The 21,582-nt window shown below is 43.5% G+C and overlaps 3 protein-coding genes across 3 annotated transcripts in view; 2 read left to right on the top strand and 1 right to left on the bottom strand.

Moving 5' to 3' along the window:
* The window catches only part of xpo4 (exportin 4), a 62,952-nt gene extending 52,071 nt beyond the window's left edge, over window positions 1-10,881 (top strand). The window contains exons 14-24 of the mRNA XM_087853245.1: window positions 2,117-2,276; window positions 2,396-2,565; window positions 2,683-2,857; window positions 4,204-4,410; window positions 5,757-5,843; window positions 6,250-6,430; window positions 6,527-6,648; window positions 6,746-6,876; window positions 7,279-7,396; window positions 7,527-7,619; window positions 9,306-10,881. Coding sequence (XP_087709371.1) covers window positions 2,117-2,276; window positions 2,396-2,565; window positions 2,683-2,857; window positions 4,204-4,410; window positions 5,757-5,843; window positions 6,250-6,430; window positions 6,527-6,648; window positions 6,746-6,876; window positions 7,279-7,396; window positions 7,527-7,619; window positions 9,306-9,503 — 1,642 coding nt within the window. The 3' untranslated portion in view covers window positions 9,504-10,881. The remainder of the gene's footprint in view (window positions 1-2,116; window positions 2,277-2,395; window positions 2,566-2,682; window positions 2,858-4,203; window positions 4,411-5,756; window positions 5,844-6,249; window positions 6,431-6,526; window positions 6,649-6,745; window positions 6,877-7,278; window positions 7,397-7,526; window positions 7,620-9,305) is intronic.
* Window positions 10,882-13,995: 3,114 nt separating this feature from the next.
* On the top strand, window positions 13,996-19,985 carry eef1akmt1 (EEF1A lysine methyltransferase 1). The gene is made up of 5 exons (XM_006793611.3): window positions 13,996-14,047; window positions 15,873-16,021; window positions 16,255-16,337; window positions 16,504-16,793; window positions 17,041-19,985. The coding sequence occupies exons 2-5, from the start codon at window positions 15,875-15,877 to the stop codon at window positions 17,172-17,174; spliced, it is 654 nt and encodes a 217-aa protein (XP_006793674.2). The 5' UTR covers window positions 13,996-14,047; window positions 15,873-15,874; the 3' UTR covers window positions 17,175-19,985.
* il17d (interleukin 17d) lies at window positions 17,370-21,088 on the bottom strand. Its single transcript, XM_006793612.3, has 2 exons — window positions 20,425-21,088; window positions 17,370-18,859 (listed from the first exon to the last, which is right to left on the bottom strand). Exons 1-2 carry the CDS (start codon window positions 20,721-20,723, stop codon window positions 18,544-18,546), a joined length of 615 nt encoding a protein of 204 aa, XP_006793675.2. The 5' UTR covers window positions 20,724-21,088; the 3' UTR covers window positions 17,370-18,543.
* Between the last annotated feature and the right edge of the window lie 494 nt (window positions 21,089-21,582).

The following is a 21,582-nucleotide window of genomic DNA, read 5'->3' as shown; positions in this document are numbered from 1 at the left end:
CTGCTTATATGCTATCGGGTATTGGGCACAGGACTCATTAGAGCAGTGGTTCCCAAACTTTTTTCGCTGGGCCCCCCTTTGTTTTACAGAAAAATGTTCGCGCCCCCCCCCCCCCCCCCCCCCCCCACCTCGCGCGCACACACACACACACACACACACTAACACACTAACACATCCTCCAACCACACACACACACATATTTTGCTCAATTGCGGTTTATTTCACACCTCAAACATTTAGTAGTAAACAATTAAGCAAATACAAGTAATCTGCAGGTAGTAATAAAATAAACTACTAACTCTTTAACGCTGCGTCCGCACCTACACGGGTATTTTTGAAAACGCAGCTGTTTCGTCCACACGTAAATGGCGTTTCAAAACACTAAAAGCGGAGATTTTTTAAAACTCATTTTTTGCGTTTACGTGTGGACGAGGAATACAGAGTTCGTCACGCACCATTAAAGGTATGTGCCTATTTTCACATCAGCTGTGCGCCACGTTATTGCTTACATGAGATGAATTGCAGAATGGCAGATAGTCAGAGACAAAATACTGTTAATCTATCTTCAGGTTATACACCAGTGGTTCTTAACCTTGTTGGTGGTACCGAACCCCACCAGTTTCATATGCGCATTCACTGAACCCCTCTTTAGTGAAAAATAAAATATGATTTTTTTCAAATTCAAGACATAGATATGTTTTTTATTGGTGCACAAAATGAGCCGTGCATGTCATGGTGGAGGCTCTGCCGAACCCCTGAGACAGACTCACCGAACCCCTAGGGTTCGATCGAACCCAGGTTAAGAACCACTGTTATACACGCTTACATATAAACACGCAGTTACTGTCCCTCCATTTACAAAGGCAGAGGCATCACGATGTGATTATTTTACATGTAGTTGTTTAATTCCTGTGTAATAATATTCAACATTGCTATCAATAAAGTTTTCAAAAAGTGCCTCTCTGTGCAAAATGGGTTTAAAAACATAAACAGCTGTGGGATACTGTTTGTCCGTGACAGGGGGAACAAATTGTAGCAGGATCAGCCTGATATTATTTGTATCCCGCTGTAACTTTACTGTATAAAGAGCAAACATCTCCAAAATGTCAGGAGTAGTTAGTCATTACAACAAGTGTTTGTGAACTAAAAATCAAGAATGTGGGATACTGTTTGTCCGTGATTTGAAGAGCCCAGCGCTGCTCCCGACGAAGGGAAAACCAATTCTGCACAGAGACCTACCTCGGCACTTGTGCAGGTGAAAGCAAAGGGAAGATATGCTTCACCATATTTTCTAGTCTTTGGCTTAGAATGAAGTTGGTTTGGAAACATATTCAGCGATGCTTCATCTCCTGCTTTGCGTTTGTGTGGGGGCCCCGTGCTAGCAGTGTCCAAGCGTTGTTGTCTTTTTTTTCCCTTTTCATGCCGTGCCGCGCCCCCCCCCCCCCCCGCAATGGCTCTGCGCCCCCCCTAAGGGGCGGGCCCCACACTTTGGGAAGGTCTGCATTAGAGGGTTTCAGGCCCTCAGGCCACCCTCATGAAGTCTCTTTCTGATTGTTTGATCAGAGACATTTGCAATAGTGTCATGCAGAAGACCAGTTTTTTGCCTCTGGCAGTGCTCGTTCTGTTCCTTCTTGGAACTTCTACGGCCCTGTCCAGCTCTCCTGAGTAACTTCCTGTCTCCTGGAATGTCCCCCATGCTTTTGATACTGTCCTGGGGAAAACCTCCTGGCAATGGCGGATGTTGATATGCCATCCTGGTGGAGCTGGACTACCTGTGCAACCTGTGTAGGGTGCTTTTGTGTGACAAATATACCTCTAGGTGCTGTTAACGGATAGGATTTGTAAAAACAAAACAAAAAAAAAGATGGCGTTGAAGTCTTAAAAGAGTCACAGGTAGGTAACTAACCCCTTCAACTTGGGTGTGAGCACAACTGTAAGAGTGAATTTTTACTCTTATGTTTTTTGCATTGTGACTGTTCCGAACTTTGTGATGTTGAAGGTAAAATGGAGCAGAAAGCTTTCACTGAATGCTTTATATTAGCATGACGTGTTGTCTAACAGTGATCTTCTCTTTCTTTCACAAGTCAGCTCTAAATCCAACTTCTTTTGCCTTCAGGTTGCTGTCAGCGGTGTTGAGGACGTCAGAAGTGGAGTCCAGGGCAACCAGAGCGAATCTGACGGAGCTTTTGAGCCCGCAAATGGGGAAGGACATCGTGTGGTTCCTCAGACGATGGGCTAAGACGTATCTGCTCGTGGACGAGAAGCTCTATGGGCAGGTATAAGGCTGAGCTAACCGATCGCTTCATCAATCAGATCTTTTCTACACTGTCGCTGTAATACACGTTTTTGCACCAGTCGTCTTCTATCCAGCTCATCCTTTTCTACCCTTCCTCAGATCAGCATCCCCCTCAGCACAGCGTTTGGTGCCGACACAGAGGGGGCCCAGTGGATTGTGGGATATCTCCTGGAAAAGGTGATCAACAACCTGACCGTGTGGAGCTCAGAGGCTGAGCTAGCCAACGACACCGTGGAGCTGCTGGTGACGCTGGTAGAGAAGCGGGAGAGGTAAGAACATGTTACTCTTTGATAGACAATTAATGTTTTCAGGTACTCGGAAATAAATGTTCAGTATTTAAACTGTCGTCAGACTCTAACAGACCCATTGCCTCCGTCTCCATTCAGGGCAAACATCGTGGTGCAGTGTGAGAGCTGGTGGAACCTGGCGAAGCAATTTGCCAGCCGCAGCCCACCTCTCCACTTGCTGTCCAGCTCCGTGCAGAGGACTCTGATGAAGGCACTGGTCCTGGGAGGCTTTGCACAAATGGACTCTGATGCCAAGCAGCAGTACTGGGCTGAGGTGTGCTGATACGTGTAGAAGTATTTAAGTGATTTACTGATTAATGATTGTTTAGTAGTAGTGGTTGCACTGGGGGGGAGGGGGAAGCAAAGTAAATGAAGTCTTAGTACAGTGAAACAGGAGAATTAGCAGAAGAGTAAAATGTGGCTGTGACATTTTGGTAATGAGCGGCGTTGCTAAGAAGCAGTCAGTGTGTTTCTCTGTGCATCGGATAATTGTTTCAAGTGCTTGTGACGCATTAAGTTGTTTTCCCGTATAAAGTGGGTTTGATCTGTTTGTTTGCAGCCTGCTTCTCTAACTACTTGCAGTTTTATCTTTTTGTAGCATCGTCGCTGTATTTTTATATCTCTGTCAAATCTAGCAAGCCAAAGCTTTTTGCAATTCTTTTTAACATTACAGCTCTAAAAATCATAAATTTATCCTTTCAAAAAAATATCAAATTATTTAGTCCTGCTTAGAGATGAGGAGCTGCACAGAGTTCAGCGAGCTATGAGGATTAGGACAGATGGATGAAGTCGATAATATTCCTGCGTTTAGTCTTTCTCCCGTGTGTATAACATGATCCTCGCCGTGATCCTGGAGGTCCTTTTCTTAATAAGCTGACAGTAGTAAACGGGGGTGCAAAGCCACAATGACTCCAAAGTAATTATGGTGAGTGAAGGAGTGAGGTCGCAGCTGTCGGTCTGTACAGCTGTTCTGTCTGAAGTCAGATCGCTCTGTGTTTGGAAGTAGAGCGAAGCACCTGACAACTGATCAAACACGGCTTTGGTTGATCTCCACTGTAGTGATGTTTGTTTACATGGACTCTTTTATCCTACTTCAAGTCACTTTGTTTGATTGAGTTCAGACTAACCCTTTAAAGGGTTACAAGGAGGGTCTTGAATATCCTCCACGCAGTTACACCATCACCAGTCTGAAACGTCACAGCAGAAACTGAGACTCATCACCAAATTTGGTGAGCCTGACATTACATCAACAAGGCATATGTGCCCAGAGAATCTCCTCTCTTTTTTGTGGATCATCTTCTGTAAATCCAGAGATGGTTTTGTTGGGAAAATCCTGCTAGCAGTTTCTCAAATGCTCCAACAAGCACGTCGGACTCCAACAGCCATGCCACGTTCAAAGTCCCATAAACCACCTTTCATCCCCATTCTCGGTTGAACATAAGAAGGTTATTTTGCCAGTATCTGCAAGTGCAATGGGTTGCTGCGCTTTATGCTAACAAGCAACAGTTGAACAGCTGTGCCTAATTAAGTGGCCAGTGATTCTATATTATAGTCAAATACATTGTACTCTGTAGCTCTAATGCATCGTCTCGCCATCTGACCTTCTGTCTGTCGTTGCAGGTGCTTCACCCGCTCCAGCAGCGTTTTCTTAACCTCATCAACCAAGAGAACTTTGCTCAGATCAGCCAAGAAGAAGCTGTCAAACAGGAAATCGTCGCTACGTTGGAGGCGTTGTGTGGCATCGCAGAGGCGACGCAGATCGACAACGTGGCCTCGCTCTTCTCTTTCCTCATGGACTTCCTGTCCAGCTGCATTGGCCTCATGGAGGTAACAGAATCTAAACATGTAGATATAGAGATTGAAAATGTGACGTCATTCAGGGGTAAAACCGCAAAGAATTCTGGGAACTCGTGGCAAGAGGTACTAGCGCACGCAGGCTTTCAATTGAAATTACATTACACAGCGATAAAAAGAAACACAAAAAATGGCAAGAAGCTGTCGTATTATTAACCACAATAGCCGGTCGCATGACAGCCACGGGAAGCCGACGGGTAAAGAGACCGGTTGTTATCGGATTACGTCGTTGAAGAGAAATTGTTCAAGCCATGTTTCCGAAGTGACAAAGAGGCGACAGATGGCCTGGATTGCAGCCATTCAAAGACCAAATATAACGTCCCAGAAAACTCCAGCTCACATGTTAGTCTGCTCCAAGCATTCCCACAAAGGTCAGTGTTTTGTAGTAGTTAAAATGTCATTTTTCATAACATAATTGGTGATGTAGGTTACAAGCAAGTCTGGCGCTGAACAGAAATTGTCGCGCTATGCTCCTTTGTTTATTGTGCATAAATAGTGAATTGTCCTGACACAATATTGCGTTTCGCTTCATTTATTACCATGGTACATTGACAAAAACATATACTTTTATTCACAGGATAAAACGGTTGTTTTGTATGACTAATTGCCCAGTACGATTACAGCGTACAATATTATTATCACTGCTACATTTCTGTAATGCGTACCAGAAATTATTTCTGCTACTAATTAATTACCGTTGAGCTTAAAGGTCCTATTAATAAACGGTTAACGAATGTGTATTTATGAAGACGATTTGTGAGACTGGTAAACTTATGATACGTACGATGGTCCTTCGTTCTACACGGTGCATTTCAAGGTCCTGTACCCATCCGTCGGTAAACTGTTCCTGGGCTTGTTGCAGTGACCTGAAGTTACTAAACTTCATGAGTGTATGCACTCACTCCAAGAACCGTATAATTATAAATATGAACGTGGTGAAAGTTGGGCAGCACGCTAACGTATTTTGTCCACTCTGTGTGCTCGTAAGGGTCTAACCCTTTCACTCCTTTGATTTTTTTCCTCGTATCTTTTCTTTGACTTTTCATCAAGTCCGTCTTTGTACGGTCCAGCATTGTTCTCCTTTGTTTTGTACATACCTTTTTTGGGGGGCAAAGACAAAGCAAGAATTTATTGGAACCGGAGAATGAAGGTTTTGCGGTGCTGCAAATGCTTGCATTTGATGCGGTACTTGGATTGTTTTGCCACGAGTTCCCGGCATGCAATGCGCAAAAGTCACGTGGTCTGTCAATCTCTATTGAGCTGAATTAAAACCTGAATCTGATCTGACAACACCTTTTTAATTTTCTTTTGTCACCCAGGTTTACAGTAACACACCGGAAACAATCAACCTCATCATCGAGGTTTTTGTGGAAGTGGCTCACAAACAGATCTGTTACCTGGGAGAGGTGAGAGACGTTTCCACTGTGTTACCTGCAGACAAGGTTTTAAAGTATAAAACGCTGGTGGTTTTCCATCTGGCATAGAAACAAACTCCAACTGTATGTCCAAGACTCACTTAATATATTTCTGAAGAAGAAAAAACTGCACTGACAACCAAACATAGGATTTTCAATTTGACACCATCTAATGCAAATCTTGGATCACTTTGAAACTTGGTGACTCTGACCTCAAGACTAAGGTCAGAGGTCTATTTTCCTGAAGATTTTGTAAACACAATCACTTGAGAAAGATGTCACCTGGGGTTTTCAAATTGATACCATAGACGCATCGACTGGGAGGCTGTAGGTTAGCATTTTTATCGTCATGGAAGCACAGATGTAATAGTGGCCACTTGTTGTACTCCTGATTCAGACCAAGTCCATGAAGCTGTACGAGGCGTGCCTAACGCTGCTGCAGGTCTACTCCAAAAACAACCAGAGCAGGAAGCGAAGCGATGCCACGGCCGAGGAGGACCAATACCAGGACCTGCTGCTCATCATGGAGCTGCTCACAAACCTGCTCTCCAAAGAGTTCATCGACTTCAGCGACACAGGTGAGGTTTTTAAAAAATATATATTTTGTGTATTTTTCCTCTTAAAAAGAAGACGTTGCTAAAGTTTAAACTTGACCAAGTGGCTGTGCGTTCTAGATGATGTGTTTCGAAATCAAGACCAGGGAACACCAGCATCCAATCGAACAGTATCCGCCGCAGATGTCGTTCTCTATGGCGTCAATATAGTTCTTCCGCTCATGTCTCAGGACCTGCTCAAGGTAAAACATAATCACGGATGTCTCGTTATATATTGATATAATATCATGTCTGTGACATATGTGAGCTCCCGCTGATCCTGTTCTCGTTATTTTCCAGTTCCCCTCTTTGTGTAACCAGTACTACAAACTCATCACCTTCATCTGTGAGATCTTTCCAGAAAAGATCCCACAGCTGCCAGAAGACCTCTTCAAGAGCCTCATGTTCTCCCTGGAGCTGGGAATGACCTCGTATCCTCTTGCTGTGCCAGCAGTATTGATTGTTATGGTGGGATTTATGAGAGAATATCCACATATTGGCTGTAGAGGTGGGCGGATTGATCCAAATATCGATAGCATTGATCTCAACGCTGGTGTTGATATCGGTTTGATACTAGTGGAATAGGATCAATCCTTTTTCTATCCTTTAAGTTCAGTATGCAGCCTGCATAATTACATAGAACTGTTGACATAGATGTTGTCTGGAATACGGCAACAATCTTTCTAAATACTCAGAAGGCCACACCACAGGAGATTTGTTCTTTACTTGCACTTAGTCGTTTTCCTGTTTGCCTGCTGCAGCTGTGGACGAGCCTGTCGACAGGCAAAAACGAAATTGTCAAAATAGTTTGTGCTCCTTAACATCTGTTTCAGGATGAGTTCTGAAATCAGCCAGCTGTGTTTGGAGGCTCTGTCTCCTCTGGCTGAACAGTGCGCTAAAAACCAGGAGAAGGACTCTCCTCTCTTTATCGCCACCCGTCATTTCCTCAAGGTACGATACGCACTTCATGTTGTCATGACAGCAATACAATAAAACTTTTATAAAGGAAGAAAAGGGGGGGGGGGGAGTACTAATAAGTAAACAAATGCACACCAGCTCACACCGTCCTCTGTGCACTCAGTTGGTGTTTGACATGCTGGTCCTGCAAAAACACAACACAGAGATGACCGTGGCGGCAGGAGAAGCCCTCTACACACTCGTGTGCCTGCACCAGGTGAGTAACACACAGTGAATGCAGCTCAGGGAAAATCATTAATAGCTTTGATTTTTTTCTCTCTCTCTCTCTCGTTCTGTGCAACAAATGAAGGCTTTTAAGATGCTGAAGGTCTTTCTTTTTGAAGGTTCCCAGTCTCTGCTTTTGTTCGGCTTCTAAATTGGAATTTCTTTTCTAAGCAGCATTTTAAAATGTGGGCTTCATCAAATACAGAAGTGCTTCAGGCTGAAACCCACAACTGTGCCGTTATTAACACACTTTTACTCAGTGGCAAAAATGCGTTGATTACTGGACATGAAGCTTTTTGGTTTTTTTCCTCCTTTTTTGCGCGCTTTTAGCAAATGATTCAAACAAGCTGGCTTTCTGTTTCTGCCTTACGTTTAAATGTGACGGCACATTTTTAAAAGTAACAACTGTATATGTAAGAAAATCCCTTTACTGGGACCTGAGTTGCTCCTAGCGTGCAGGCACAGTTTTCATAAATGACACAAGAAGCCCTCTAGTGGCTAGTTTGCAAAAACACAGCTGCACAAAAACCAGTTTTGTGATGTGTGAGTAGTTATTCTTTCAACCAGAGCTATTACATCAGGCATAAAGTGGTTGAAAGATTTGCAGATTCCAATTATGTATTTATTTATATACTTATAATGCTGACTTTTAGCGTATAGTGACAACTAAACAAACATGCACAAATGCAATTAAAAGGCCACATGACATTAATACCCAAAGATAAAACATTTTGGGTGTTATTTTCATGACAGTAAACAACTAATATTCATTAAATCTATTTTCTGAATATCCATCCATCTTCTTGCGCTTATCCGGGGCCGTGTCGCGGGGGCAGCAGTCTAAGCAGAAAAGCCCAGACCTCCCTCTCCCCGGCCACCTCCTCCAGCTTGTCCAGGAGAACACCAAGGGGTTCCCAGGCCAGCTGAGAGATATAACCTCTCCAGCGTGTCCTGGGTCTGCCCCGGGGCCTCCTCCTGGTGGGACATGCCCAGGAAGCATACTTGTCAGATGCCCAAACCACCTCATCTGGCTCCTTTCAATATGGAGGAGCAGCGGCTCTACTCTGAGCCCCTCCCAGATGGCTGAACTTCTCACCCTATCTCTAAGGGAGAGGCCAGCCACCCTTTGGAGGAAGCTCATTTCTGCCGCTTGTATCTGCGATCTTGTTCTTTCGGTCACTACCCACAGCTCGTGACCATAGGGGGGGGTAGGGACGTAGATCGACCGGTAAATTGAGAGCTTTGCTTTTACACTCAGCTCTGTCTTCAGCACGAAGGACCAGTACAGCGTCCATCGTCTGTCGATCTCCTACTCCCCTCTCCCGTCACTCGTGAACAAGACCCCGAGATACTTGAACTCCTCCACTTCTTTTCTCATTAAATCCTCTGCAAACTACTAGTGTTCATTTTTATAAAATGATGAATACTTTATTTAAAAGTTGGGAAATTTTACAGAATTGCAAGCAGAGATAACGACATGTGACTGTGACGTGTACGCTGCAGTGGATTACACTGTAAACTGGAACATTGAATCTTGTGTATGTTTTGTTCAAAGGTTTCTTTTTAACAATATAAATTATAAAATTTTTCACTTTATTATAATGAAAGAGGGATAATACTATCTGCTTTAACCCTTTGTTTGACACTGATCTGATGCTACATTGGTTTTCCACATCAGGCGGAGTACTCGGAGCTGGTTGAGACCCTGCTGTCCTCTCAGAGAGACGCCATAATCTACCAGCGGTTAGCCGACGCCTTCAACAAGCTGACAGCCAGCAGCACGCCACCCACCATGGACCGCAAGCAGAAGGTTGCCTTCCTCAAAAGCCTGGAGGAGTTTGTCGCCAACGTCGGCGGCCTGCTCTGCGTGAAATAACCACTGGAAAACCAAACCGGCCTCTAATCATCGTCGTTCTGAAAAGCAACCAATCAAAGACGCCCTCTGCTTCATCCCTGAGAACTATGGGTAGAAGGGACGGCTGACAGCCTCGGAGGACCTCTCTGGCAGCTGGGGCGGGTTGATCTCATGCCTGAATGTTTACCCTGTTTTCACCTCCTTGGATGTCTCTCCCCCACCCCCCTTTTCCTTTCCTACCGTTACGCCCGCCTGCCCAGCACGATCAGCAGACGCGATGAAGAGGAGGAGGAGCTAATTGTGGAGACTAAACTGCTGAGCAGATAGACTCAGAGGTTCATGTTAGACTGAAGCAACTGAGCACGGACTGTCAAGCAGCAACCGATGATTGTCCACCTCCTCCTGCTCCTCCTCCCCCTCCTCATGTGCCTGGAACTTTCTGGAGCGTGCACACACACACACACACACACACACACACACACACACACAGGAACATAGAGAGCGACACTAAGGGCAAAACAAGTTGCTGTTCTTCAGGTTTTGTATGCAGTTAGAGGCATTAGAGGGGCCAACCCACCCTAGTTCAAACACACACACACACACGTCACCCCAGTCCTTCCCAGAGTGCCTTTGTTCTGCCGATTGTTCTCTATGTGTGTGTGTATGTGTGTTATAAGGAGAGAGAATCATGCCATACGAAAAATGACAACCAGTAAGGACCGTGCCTGCCAAAAACCTAAGAAGACATACAAAGCATGAGGTGTGGCCTGGCTGTCTTTGATGCTCTCGGAACAGGAGGACATTTGTTTGTTGGGAACGTCAGAAAACCAAATTGAGATTGTGTTTGACTAAAGGGTGTAAATATCTATAAATATATAATGTTTTCAAGGCTGATACCCTTCAGAAATGTACGTTACGGGGATTAAAGATGACGGAAATGTTTTTATACACCAGTAAAAGTCAGGCAGAGATGTACGAGTTCAACAATGTATGAATTCGGCTAAAGAGGGAGCAATTTTCTCGCTGTTGACCTTTGCTGTTTGATATAGTTTTTTTTTTCCCTTCCTATTTGGATTGTAGTTTATATTGTGGCCCCCTTGCCTCTGGACACGTGAAGGCCAGAGACAGATGGCGCCTTGAAAGTTTAGCAGGATGATTTTATTAGTATTTTTCTACAGCAGCACCTCCACCCGATCACTCTTCAACACACACACTGGATATTACAGAGACTGTTTGAGTTGAAGGACAGCAATAACAAACCAAATAAAAAGGATGAGAGCCACTTGCTGAAGCATTATGTTGGAGACAGAACCCTCCTCGTTCACAGTCCTATCCCTGTTATTGTAGATGGCTGTTTTGTTAATGAAGTGTAAAGTGTACATAAACGTATTGTATAAAACGTCCTGGCTTCTGTACTTTCTTTGACATGTGCGCTGGCTGTAGTAAACTGTTGATTTGTCGATTGTTCTACAGCAAACCTTTGAGTCTGCAGACTGTGAAGGCAGATACGTTTCAAGACATCCTGATCAGTCTTTGTTTTTTGTGAACTTTTAAAAGATTATGGAAAGATTTTCATTAAAAGAAATGATCAGAAGTGGAGGATCGCCCAATCTAGAAGTGATCTGGATCCAGGAATCTTTGGAAGGATTCTTTATCCGACTGAGTTAGTATTAATGTTGTCAAGAAAGCGTCTCTTTCTGGATCCTGGGAATCGGTTAATGGGTGGTTTTAGCTTTGGCGAGAGTATGGAAGTGCTTACAACCTCGAAAGGTTTTATTTCGGAAACAGAGTAGAAAGTAGAAATCTTTCTATATTTACAGCTTATTTTGAATCGTTACACTATAAATGTTGTGGTTTGTAGTGAGCTTCACATTTTATTATAGCTGGAACCAACCAGTAGAGGATTTCAGGGGTAAATGTTTGATGGGGGTTCAAAATTTCGGAATATTCAAAAAGATGTGTGTGCACATACCCAGCAACTCTGTTAACCTGCGAAGAGAGCTCATGGATTGTTTCCAGCTTACTGTAAAGACGACCCAGGACTACACACCACCATCTGCTGTGATGCTGCTCTGCTGCAGACAGCTCAGAAGATCATAAACAATGGCGTGGAAGTCATTCTGCTCGACAAATTGTGTGATAACAAATTAAAGTGTTCTGCTTATAATTATGTTCTGTTTAAATTTAAAACAAACACACAGAACAACATATGCACTAAATGATGAAGTTCCTCAGGCTTCTGTCCTGGGACCAATTCTAATTACTTTATATTTATCCCTAAGGCAGTATTGTTAAGATTTTTAATTTATTTTTTACCTTACAATATATGGTACCGTGAGAATACCGTCCAATGGACATAAAAGTACTCTTAAGTACTTTTATATACAGTAAATTCCCAAAAACACTTGCCACATTTCAACATGGCGTGCAGAGTGTCCTTAAAAAAATTATGAAACTGAAAAAGTGGATGACCAAAGAAGTGCCGAGACTGAAAAAAGCCCAGCTACAGGAGATAAACGGTATATAAAAGTCCTGACCCGAGAGTTTCATGGGGAGCAGTGCATCTTCCGCTGATCTGGCTACAGCTACTGAAGCATGACAAATTACACAAGAACTGGACTAAAAATCAGCGACGATGGGTCCAATCAAGACCGCACATTGGCTGTGTTTAACATTGTCATCAGTACATATGGAGGAGGTCAAAAGATAGGTATAACAATATCTACAAGCATCTGTAAAACGTGCTGGATGCAGCTGGGGCTGCATTTTAGCCAGTAGAGTTGGGGACCCTGTCAAAACTGACTCTGGAGCAGAACCTTGACAATACTGAAGCCGTGTGGGATCATCTTAACATAGAACAGAACAAAAGACAGCCAACATGCAAAGAAGAGCTTTGAATGTCCTCAAAGAAGCCTGGAGAACATTTTCTGAAGACAACTTAAAGAAATTACAAGAGTAAGAGTTCAGGCTGTGATGAAGACTGCAAATGTATTTCTTTCTATGTGTCCAGATATTTTTAATAAATCACTGCAGCTATTTCCCATTTTCCCAGAGAAACATAAAGAAGTGGAGAGTTGCTCAGGGCTTTTGTACAGTTATGTATTTTAAATAAATAAATAGGGCCAATTTAGCTGGGACTGAGGAGGAAGGTTCTTTGTTGTTTATCAGTATAGTCTTTGTAGTACCTTAAACACACACATACACACAGTCATGTACATCCACATATTTACCCACACACAACATCCTTCTCACCGCATCCACACCCACTAAACCAGCGGTCTCCAACCTTTTTTGCGCCATGGACCGGTTTATGCCCGACAATATTTTCATGGACCGGCCTTTAAGGTGTCGCGGATAAATACAACAAAATAAAACTAGTACCGGTGTTGTGCCAAAAAGTGATTGTCTGCTAAAAAGTGATTTCCAGTGTTTCTGTGTATTTTTTCTGTGTAATATCTTTACGTATGTTCGTAAATACACTTCGGTGAACAGGGGATACAAAGGGGTTACATAAAGAATTAAAAAATTATCTGTTTTTTAAGTATCTTTACAACTTGTACTTACATTATAACCAATCCGGTCCTTTATCCCCACTTAAAATATTTTTACAGAACTCTTGTAATATTTGCTGCCATTTCTGCTGTCCTGTTGGGCAACTTACTCTTACAAAATACATTTTTAATGTTAATTAGATTTTTTTTACTGCATAAATAAAGGTTATATAAAAGTCACTGCCAAAAACTGATTGCGGCTTGTTACACGAATGTTGTTTGTGGCTCAAGATGAATTTATGTCATCCATACGGGATGCATTTGACATATGTTTAACATATTATAGCCCAACAAGTTAGTTATAGCACTTTAAATATGAGCAATCACTTTTTGGCAAATACCGGAAATCAGTTTTTGGCAGACAATCACTTTTTGGTACAACACCGGTACCGAAAAAAATACAATTTATTCATAACACAAGTGAAAAGACCAAGGAAAACCGAGTAAACGATAAAAACGATAACAAAATAACGCTGAAAACCGATAAAACCCCTGAAAACTATACATTTCACGCCTGAGCCTCAACTCTCGCGGCCCGGTACCAAACGACTCACGGACCGGTATCGGTCCGAGGCCCGGGGGTTGGGGACCGCTGCACTAAACCATTAACAGCTGCCGATTGCTACAAAACATACAAATGCGAGTTTGAGTCAGCTGGTTTCTCAGATCATTAAACCAACATTTGACCCTGTGTCACAGCACCAAGCTGTGGCTTTCAGTCAGGTGGGACTCGGTGGAGCTTCAATTAATGAATTCATAAAATGTAAGAGAAGAGAAACAATAAATCAAGTGGATTCTTTATAAAATAAAAAAAATTGTTAAATTAAAAAATAATTGTTTTTTTATGATAAAATACACAATTTCCCGTACATCTGTGGACTGATTAATCGACTCGATTTGGATTTCTTTCCAGCTGCACTGAAGCTGTAGCTACGTTAGCGATTGCGTCATTATTCTGCGACTACTCACGTGTTGACAACAGAGAAGTGCAGACTGGAAGCAGCTACTGATCAGGTATGTTTCTTTTGGGTCAGTATATGAACAGGGTCCACAGATTCGTCTCGTGGACCTTTAACCGGCGATGTTAATTTTGACCCGCGGGTCCGTTTCTGTCACGTGATCTTTTAATTCAGCTTTGAAATGCCGCTTTTCCCTCGGTGTGAGGACAGTAACCCTAAAGAAAAGAAATGTTCTCCAACGTTTTGCGTCAAGGGACAGGAAATGAGGGGCATCACCTTACACATAAGGTGAAAAAAAATAAGGATGAACCTAAATGTGTCTATCAAGTCAAAACAAGCTTACAATGTAAGCGTAAATGTAAAATCACAGTGTAACAGGTGGAAAGCAGTCAGACTGAGACAGGATGTGAAATGGGGAGACCCATTGTTACGGATGTCTGGTGGGAAGGAGTTCCCGAGGCTCTAGACCAATGGTAGGAGATCTATAAGTGCAGATGTGTGTGCGGGCATGCAAAAATTCATGCTGCATACAGCCTTAAAGATATTACTACAGTATTTAAGTCAGTGGAGCTGCTGAAGGAGTGTGACGTAACTAATGGAAGGAGTTCTGGACCAGTTGAAGTTTAATGGGCTTCAATTCAATTAAATTGAGTTTTATTTATAAAGAGCCAACAACCACAGCAACAGTCACCTTAACTGACTTTATATTAGATGGTAAAGATCCCACAGCAATACAGAGAAAACCACAACAATCAGATGACCTCCTTTGAGTAAGCACTTGGCGACTGTGGGAAGGAAAAACTCCCTTTTAACAGGAAGAAGCCTCCAGCAGAACTAGGCTCGGGGAGGGGAGGGGCGGCCATCTGCCATGACAGGTTGGGAGTGGGGCTTGAGAGGAAGACCAAAAAGAATAGAGTTACAGTAATCAGTATGGGACATAACCAAGGTGTGAACAAGGATGGCAGTACTGTTAGGTGTGAGAGATGAACGGAGGCGATGAATGTTACAAAGTGTGATGTCACTGATGTGTGCTTGAAACAAAAGTGTGCTGTTAAGAACAACACCCAGACTCTTGACCTGTAGTGAGGCAGAAACTGAGGAAAAATTGTTACATTTTTAAACAAAGTGCAGTTTTAACACTGGTCAGAGTGCTGTTGGAGATTTGACTTCCTAGAGGCAAACACAGATGGCGCTGGGTACATGAGTGCTGCTAGGTTTGGTAGACAGGTGTCAGCATAACAATGGAAACTAATGTTAACTTAATGGAAGATATAGGAGAGTCAGAGTCAGAGAGATAGGATTCAAACCAGTTTAAAGGTTTGTCAGTGATTCCAGTAGAAGCTAGTCTGTCCAGAAGGGTGTTATGGGATATAATATCAAATGCTGCACTCAGATCAAGAAGGTTAGTAGTCCGGAGTCAGCTCCTATGAGGTGATCATTAGAGATTGTAGACACAGTGAGATGCTGAAATAGCCTTTCTCTGCAGTGAATGTTATTTAGATTAAAGCCACATTTATCTTTGTTTGATTACAACCCTATGAGCAAACAGCTAATACCCCTTTTAAACAGAGGGTCTGAATAGTGGGTGGGTGAGATTTCCTAGCTTACAGAACCAGTAGATGCCTGAGATATCCCCCCTCTGTGACCTTTCAAATATTCAACAATAGAAAAAGTGTTTGAAACTGAGTGTTTGCAGCGGTCTGCTCAGCTTTGGCTGCTCGGGGATTCCTGAAACATACGCTGACAAATAACCATGTTTTTTACAGTATGACAGCTTATAACAGTGCATCTAAAGAGAAAATCGTCAAAAGAATATACACGCAATAACCAGAACTTTCTTCCTTCCTCTTCCGCTCATCTGCATTGTCCTGCTCCTTCAGCCATGAGCGACAGCGATGACGACGTTCCCACTCTGTCAGCTCACACTCTGGCCGCCCTGCAGGAGTTTTACAATGAAACGAAGGTTGTTATGGATCACAGCGCTGCACCCACAGACCAGTTTGCCGTGGGAGCCGTGGAGGAGGACTGGGTGAGTTTACTGTGTTTTGTGTTTATTTTTAAGAAGTTCAACTATTAAAACAAGACAAACCATTAATAATCACAAGGATGACCAATTCTAAACCAAATTTGCACAAAAGAGTGAAACAGACCTTTTTATTCGGAGGGTTTAATTCAGCTCATTGTCAGTAAATTGCAGTAATGTGACGGACTTAATGAAAAGTGAATGTCGGTAACAGATGTCTGTCTGTGCATGTCCACCAGCGGATGAGCCAGTTCTGGTACAGCGACGAGACAGCAACACAGTTAGCCGAGGAAGCGGTACGAGAGGCTGGAGAGGGAGGAAGGTAAAACCTCGCACACCCACATGAACACGCTGCTCGGATGTCATTAGCTGTTTTTCATTTAGTGAAACAGGATAAAAATACGCTTGAGTTCTGTGACCATGTAGAATCGACGTTTGGTTTTGCTGATTGGCGAGCACCTTGTGTTTTGTGCCTCCTTTCCTCTCAGGATAGCATGCCTGAGCGCGCCCAGCGTGTACCAGAAGCTGAAGCAGGGTGTGGTGGACGGTTCAGATCGGGTGTCTGCCGTGGTGTTGGAGTACGACCGCCGCTTCGCCTCCTACGGAGAGGACTTTGTGTTCTACGACTACAACGAGCCGCTGTCTCTTCCGGACAGCGTGTCTCCTCACAGCTTCGACATCGTCCTCGCTGACCCGCCTTACCTGTCCGAGGAGTGTCTGAGCAAAGTGACCCAAACCATCAAATACCTGAGCAAAGGCAAAGTGCTGCTGTGCACAGGTGAGACCCAAACAAGCGCTGATGATGGCACATAAGTAGTTTCCTCACAGAGCGAAGCCTCTGATCATCGTCTAACAACACAGTCTGTCTGTATGAGTCAAGAATAAATGCTAGCTTCTTTCATGTCACAATGAACGCGCGGCACAAGCTGCTAACAAAAACTAGATTAGATGTGAAATTTAGTATTAAACAGGTTTTTTTTGGTGTGTTTTTAACATCTGGTGTTTGCGGTGTTTCTCAACAACAGGAGCCATCATGGGGAATCTGGCAAAAGATCTCCTGGATGTAAAAATGTGCAGCTTTTTGCCCAAACACAACAGGAACCTGTCCAATGAGTTCCGCTGCTTTGTCAACTACCCGTCCCGCCTGCTGTCCTGCTGAGGAGCCGGGTGTCCATCAGATCGACGCTTCGTTCCGAGCACATGGAGGAGGGACGACACGTGGACGTTTTGCAGCGAAAGCCAGCCGCAAGACACGTAATTTTAAAGGGGGAACTCCAACCATCTCACATGAAGATCAGCGTTCTCTTCACGAATACACAGAGAATGGAAAAAGATAATCCCAGTGTCTCGCCGTCATCCTGATGTCTGGGCTTTGGTTTGATGACTGCAAGTTTGTGATTCAGACTGGTTGCGGGAACTTTTGAAGACATGGACTTTATTTCAAGACCAAAGGTTGAACAAAAAGATGATAAGAGGCATTATGGTTCATGTAAGCTTCAGTGTTTTTCATGGTTTATTCATACAAGAGACTAAAAGTTGGGTTAATCACTGGTTTTAAATGCTACACTGCTCGAGTAGCTTTTAAGTAATAAATCTGAAAGATTACTGTTAGTTATTTAATCTGACTAAATCATGAAAGACTTTTGGTCAGGTCAGCTCTGTCAGGTGGCAAAATGAGCGAGGAGAAGAAAAGAGTTCACGAGAATAGATCACCCCAGTCAGCAAACACCCAGAAGGGTGACGACTACGTCAGCTGTTTAGTATTAAAGAGGCAAAAAAAGAGGCAGCAGGAACAACTTTTTCTTTTTCTAAACAACTTATTTTCTAACCGCTCAGAAAGCTCAGCTGTTAAACAATTGGGCTCTACTGGGAAACATACAAGTGTTACTTTCTTGTACAGTTACCCAGATAAGTGAGGTAACAGTCGTAAATATTTAATGTTTGCTGTTATTAAAGTGTCTGAATAACATGAAGCGTGGGCTTGTTGCTCTGATCACCTGAGAAAGTTGTAGTTGTTGTACAGCAGCAGGTGGCAGCATTGATCAGCTCATTCAGAAGTGAGGCCCTCTGTTGTTGTTTGCTTTTGTTTTGAAAGGTCTGGATCACCTAAATAACAACTACCTCCCTTTTTTTTTACTGCAGCTTGTCATGCAGAGGCAAAACTATCTGCGTTACTTGATATGAGAGTTGCTAAATAAAACATGTGCCTCTGTACTTTTGCCAGAAGCAGACCTTCAGTTTTTATGGTGTAGTATTTGTCAAAGTTTCATTCAGTTTGTTGGAAATCTGAGTGTGTTTGTCCGATACACAGATGGTTGTGTTTTAATTCTGAACTCAAAGGTTTGTATTAGTCTTGTGTCGGTCGATCTGTCTGCTGAAGCTCTGTACGAAACTTTTCTTTTTAAGTGACATTTCCAGAGGCTTCCGTTTCAGACATAATCCCTTAAACTGTTTCAAATGTTCTAGCACGAGCGAATCAGCTGATTCAAACAAAAGAAAACTTCTCTGCAGCAGCAGTGCTGCTTCCGTCATGCTTCCTTTCTTGGAGTAAAGTGCTTCCTGGCTTTAGGCTCTCTCCTCTGCAGGCTCTGGTTGTTCTTCTTCGGCCTCTTCTCCAGCAGCGGCACACAGGTGCATCCCACGGCTATGGAGACGTAGATCTCGGTGTAAGAGTGGCGGCCGCCGACGCAGGAGCCTGTTCTCCTCAGGATGACGGAGGGAGCGTAGACCAGGGTGCTGCGATACTGACTGCTCTCCTCGCCGTACGGTCCGATCAGGCAGCCCTTGCACAGGCAGTAGGCCTCGGGGATGTAGCGGGGATATCTCTTTGGGTCGTATGAGATCCTGAAAATGTATTTAATATGTTCAATGCAATGGCAGAAACAGTTTGGTACATCAACTGTATATATAAACAAGATATTTTGGTTTTGTGCATTTTCCTGGAAAAAAAAAAGAACCATGCAAAATTTCTTGTGACAAAATCTGAGCTCTCAGAGAACTTCTACTGATGTCATCCCTCCCTTTTCCTAATATATTGGATATTGGATGGAGCCCCAGCTGTTAAAGGGCAGGAGGCCTTACTAGAAAAGCGAATAGACTACAATAGTGTACTTCAAGAAAATTTGGGTGGCTATACCTGCACAAATATAACCTTCAAGTTCAACACAAGTTTGTAAATAAATCCTGAACAATCAGCAGCATGTTTTGTAGGCTGAAGAACTAACAGAACTTTCTGGACACAATAACTAAAAAAGGAATCTTGGAGGAAAATAAGGAGACAAAGGGACAAACGGAACTAAATGCACTAAATGCCTGTAAGAAGTTTACAGAATGACTGCTGTAACAGGATAACAACACAGTTTATGCTTCCCGAGGGTCTAGAAGCAGAAGGTTTGGCCGGCATTCGTCCCAGAGCAGAGCGTGGAAGATGGCCCAAGAATTTCCCAGAGTTAGAAGCCTTCTGCGGGAACAAATAAATGCTCCAAACAAGAACTGAAAGGCTCAACTGCTACGCAAAGTGTTTCATAGAGCAGCTGTCATTTTGCCAAAGGAGGTGTTAATGCTTTGGCAGAAGAGATCATTGTCTCTGTTCTTTGCAGATGGTATTAATAAAGCAGTCTGGCTCAGATATTTAAGAAAATGTTACTGTTGACTTTATCCATTTACTGTCAAAGCTGTCATGGTCACTGTTCACACCTCACCAGTTAACCTAACCCATTTTTAGGCTGTGGGAGGAAGTCAGAGTACCCGGAGAGAGCCCATGCACACCAGAAAATACACTCAACAATCATCAGCTGTTAGATGTTTTACTTTAATAAACCTAGTTTTTCTAAAAGGACAAAATCTGATATATCCAGAGAGAATGTGGGTAGAACTTAAAAGGTTGAATTAAACATAAGAAACCGTGTGCATTGTTTAGTTGAGCTGCTGCGTTTCTGTCGCTTATATGAGATTAACATAGTACTTCAGTAGCCTGTTTTGATATTTTCTGCTTTATGTCAAAGTCTGTTCAAAAAAGTATATTTCATGTATTTGTTTAGCATTAAAGGCAATCAGAAAGTTGCCGGTAGCCGTGATGATGTAGGTACTGTGAAAGCGCAACGCCTTTCAGGACACGTTTCATTTCACTGCGTGTTGTACTCGTGTAATTATGTATGTGACAAATAAAGAATCTTAAAATATCTAATTTAATTATACCGTGAATCCACGGCTGACAAAGTCTGTTCTGTTATTTAAATATAAAATATGTGATGCACGGGTTTCTTTCTTCCAATTGTTTCTAAATCATAATACATCCCAATAAATGTTTTTATCGCCGCCTTATCGCTATTTTAAGCATAGCGGTGTCCCGTGATAGCAGATGTGAAACGTAAATGCTTTACTGGCACCGGTGTCCCTCTTGCTCTCACCTGTAGGCCCAGGGGGAGATGCTGAGCAGGTTGACCGGGAGGCGGGTCTTGCCGTCGGTCGGGACCCGTGCAGTGGTGGGGCAGGTGAGGTTAAGTTTGTCCTGCGGCTCCAGCTGCAGAGCGTGATGGAAAGCGCTCATCACTCCCACCGAGAGCCGTCCAAAAATCTCCTCCAACTTCTCCTCCGGCATGTCCAGGCAGGACCGCGTCCTGACGGTCTTCTTTCTGACCCGGGTCGCTGCTGCCGGCCGACACAGCGACAGCAGCAGTAGTAGCAGAACGTGGACTCTGTGGGGCATCTCCGCGTTTCTTCTCAGGATGTTGCTGTGCCCAAGTGCGCATCCACCGAAAAACGAAAGTTTCCTTTGCGTTCTTAAATAATGCTTCTGAGAACAAGTGACGTTTGTTCGTAAAAACAGATTTGATCGTTCACGGGTTACTTTCCTCTGTTAAAATCCAGCAAATAGTTGGAAGTGCTGGAAAGCCAGCAGCACGCAAACGCTCCACGATCCTGGCGCTGAAGGCGAGGAACAGGCGCGCCACCAGGAAAACTGCAGAGACATTTTTTGTTTTTTGGCACTACACATCCACGGCGTCGCCAGGAGGAATAATTGCCAAATAATTTGAAATTTTCTAACAGTTTGTGAGTGTCACACCTGCTGCTTTGTGTCCATGACGAGAAGACACGACAGAGGAGTCTCTGGTTCTCATTTCTCCTGCGACGTGTGCGTAAAACCCCGACTGAGCGCTGAGGCGGTCTGATGCAGCAGCCAGAGAGAGGCTCAGTTACACTGAAGCACTGGCAGAAAAAAAATATCCTGCCTGGACCCCAATAAAAAAAGAGCCCAGCGTTTATTAGAGGAGATCCTGATGCGAGTGGGAAGTCCAGCCTGTTGGATGTGGATCCTGGCTTTGCACCATCTCCACCCCTTAGACCAGAGGTGTCAAACATAAGGCCCGGGGGAGGCAGCAAAGACTCCAGTCCGGCCCACTGCTTTAGTAATGTGACGGAGAGCTTAAATTTCTGGACTTTTATATGTGTTTTCATAAGTTTTTTCACTATTGACTATAAAATGAGATTTCTGTTTTTGTCACAATAAAAGAACATTTCCCGCGAGTTTAGTTTATAATTACAGGAAAGCCTGTCCAAGGAGCTGA

This window comes from Neolamprologus brichardi, chromosome 16 (assembly GCF_056152115.1).
Source record: "Neolamprologus brichardi isolate AB-2024 chromosome 16, ASM5615211v1, whole genome shotgun sequence".
Classification (NCBI taxonomy): domain Eukaryota; kingdom Metazoa; phylum Chordata; class Actinopteri; order Cichliformes; family Cichlidae; genus Neolamprologus; species Neolamprologus brichardi.
Note: the sequence above shows the minus strand (reverse complement) of the source record. Positions and strands in the feature narration are given on the sequence as shown.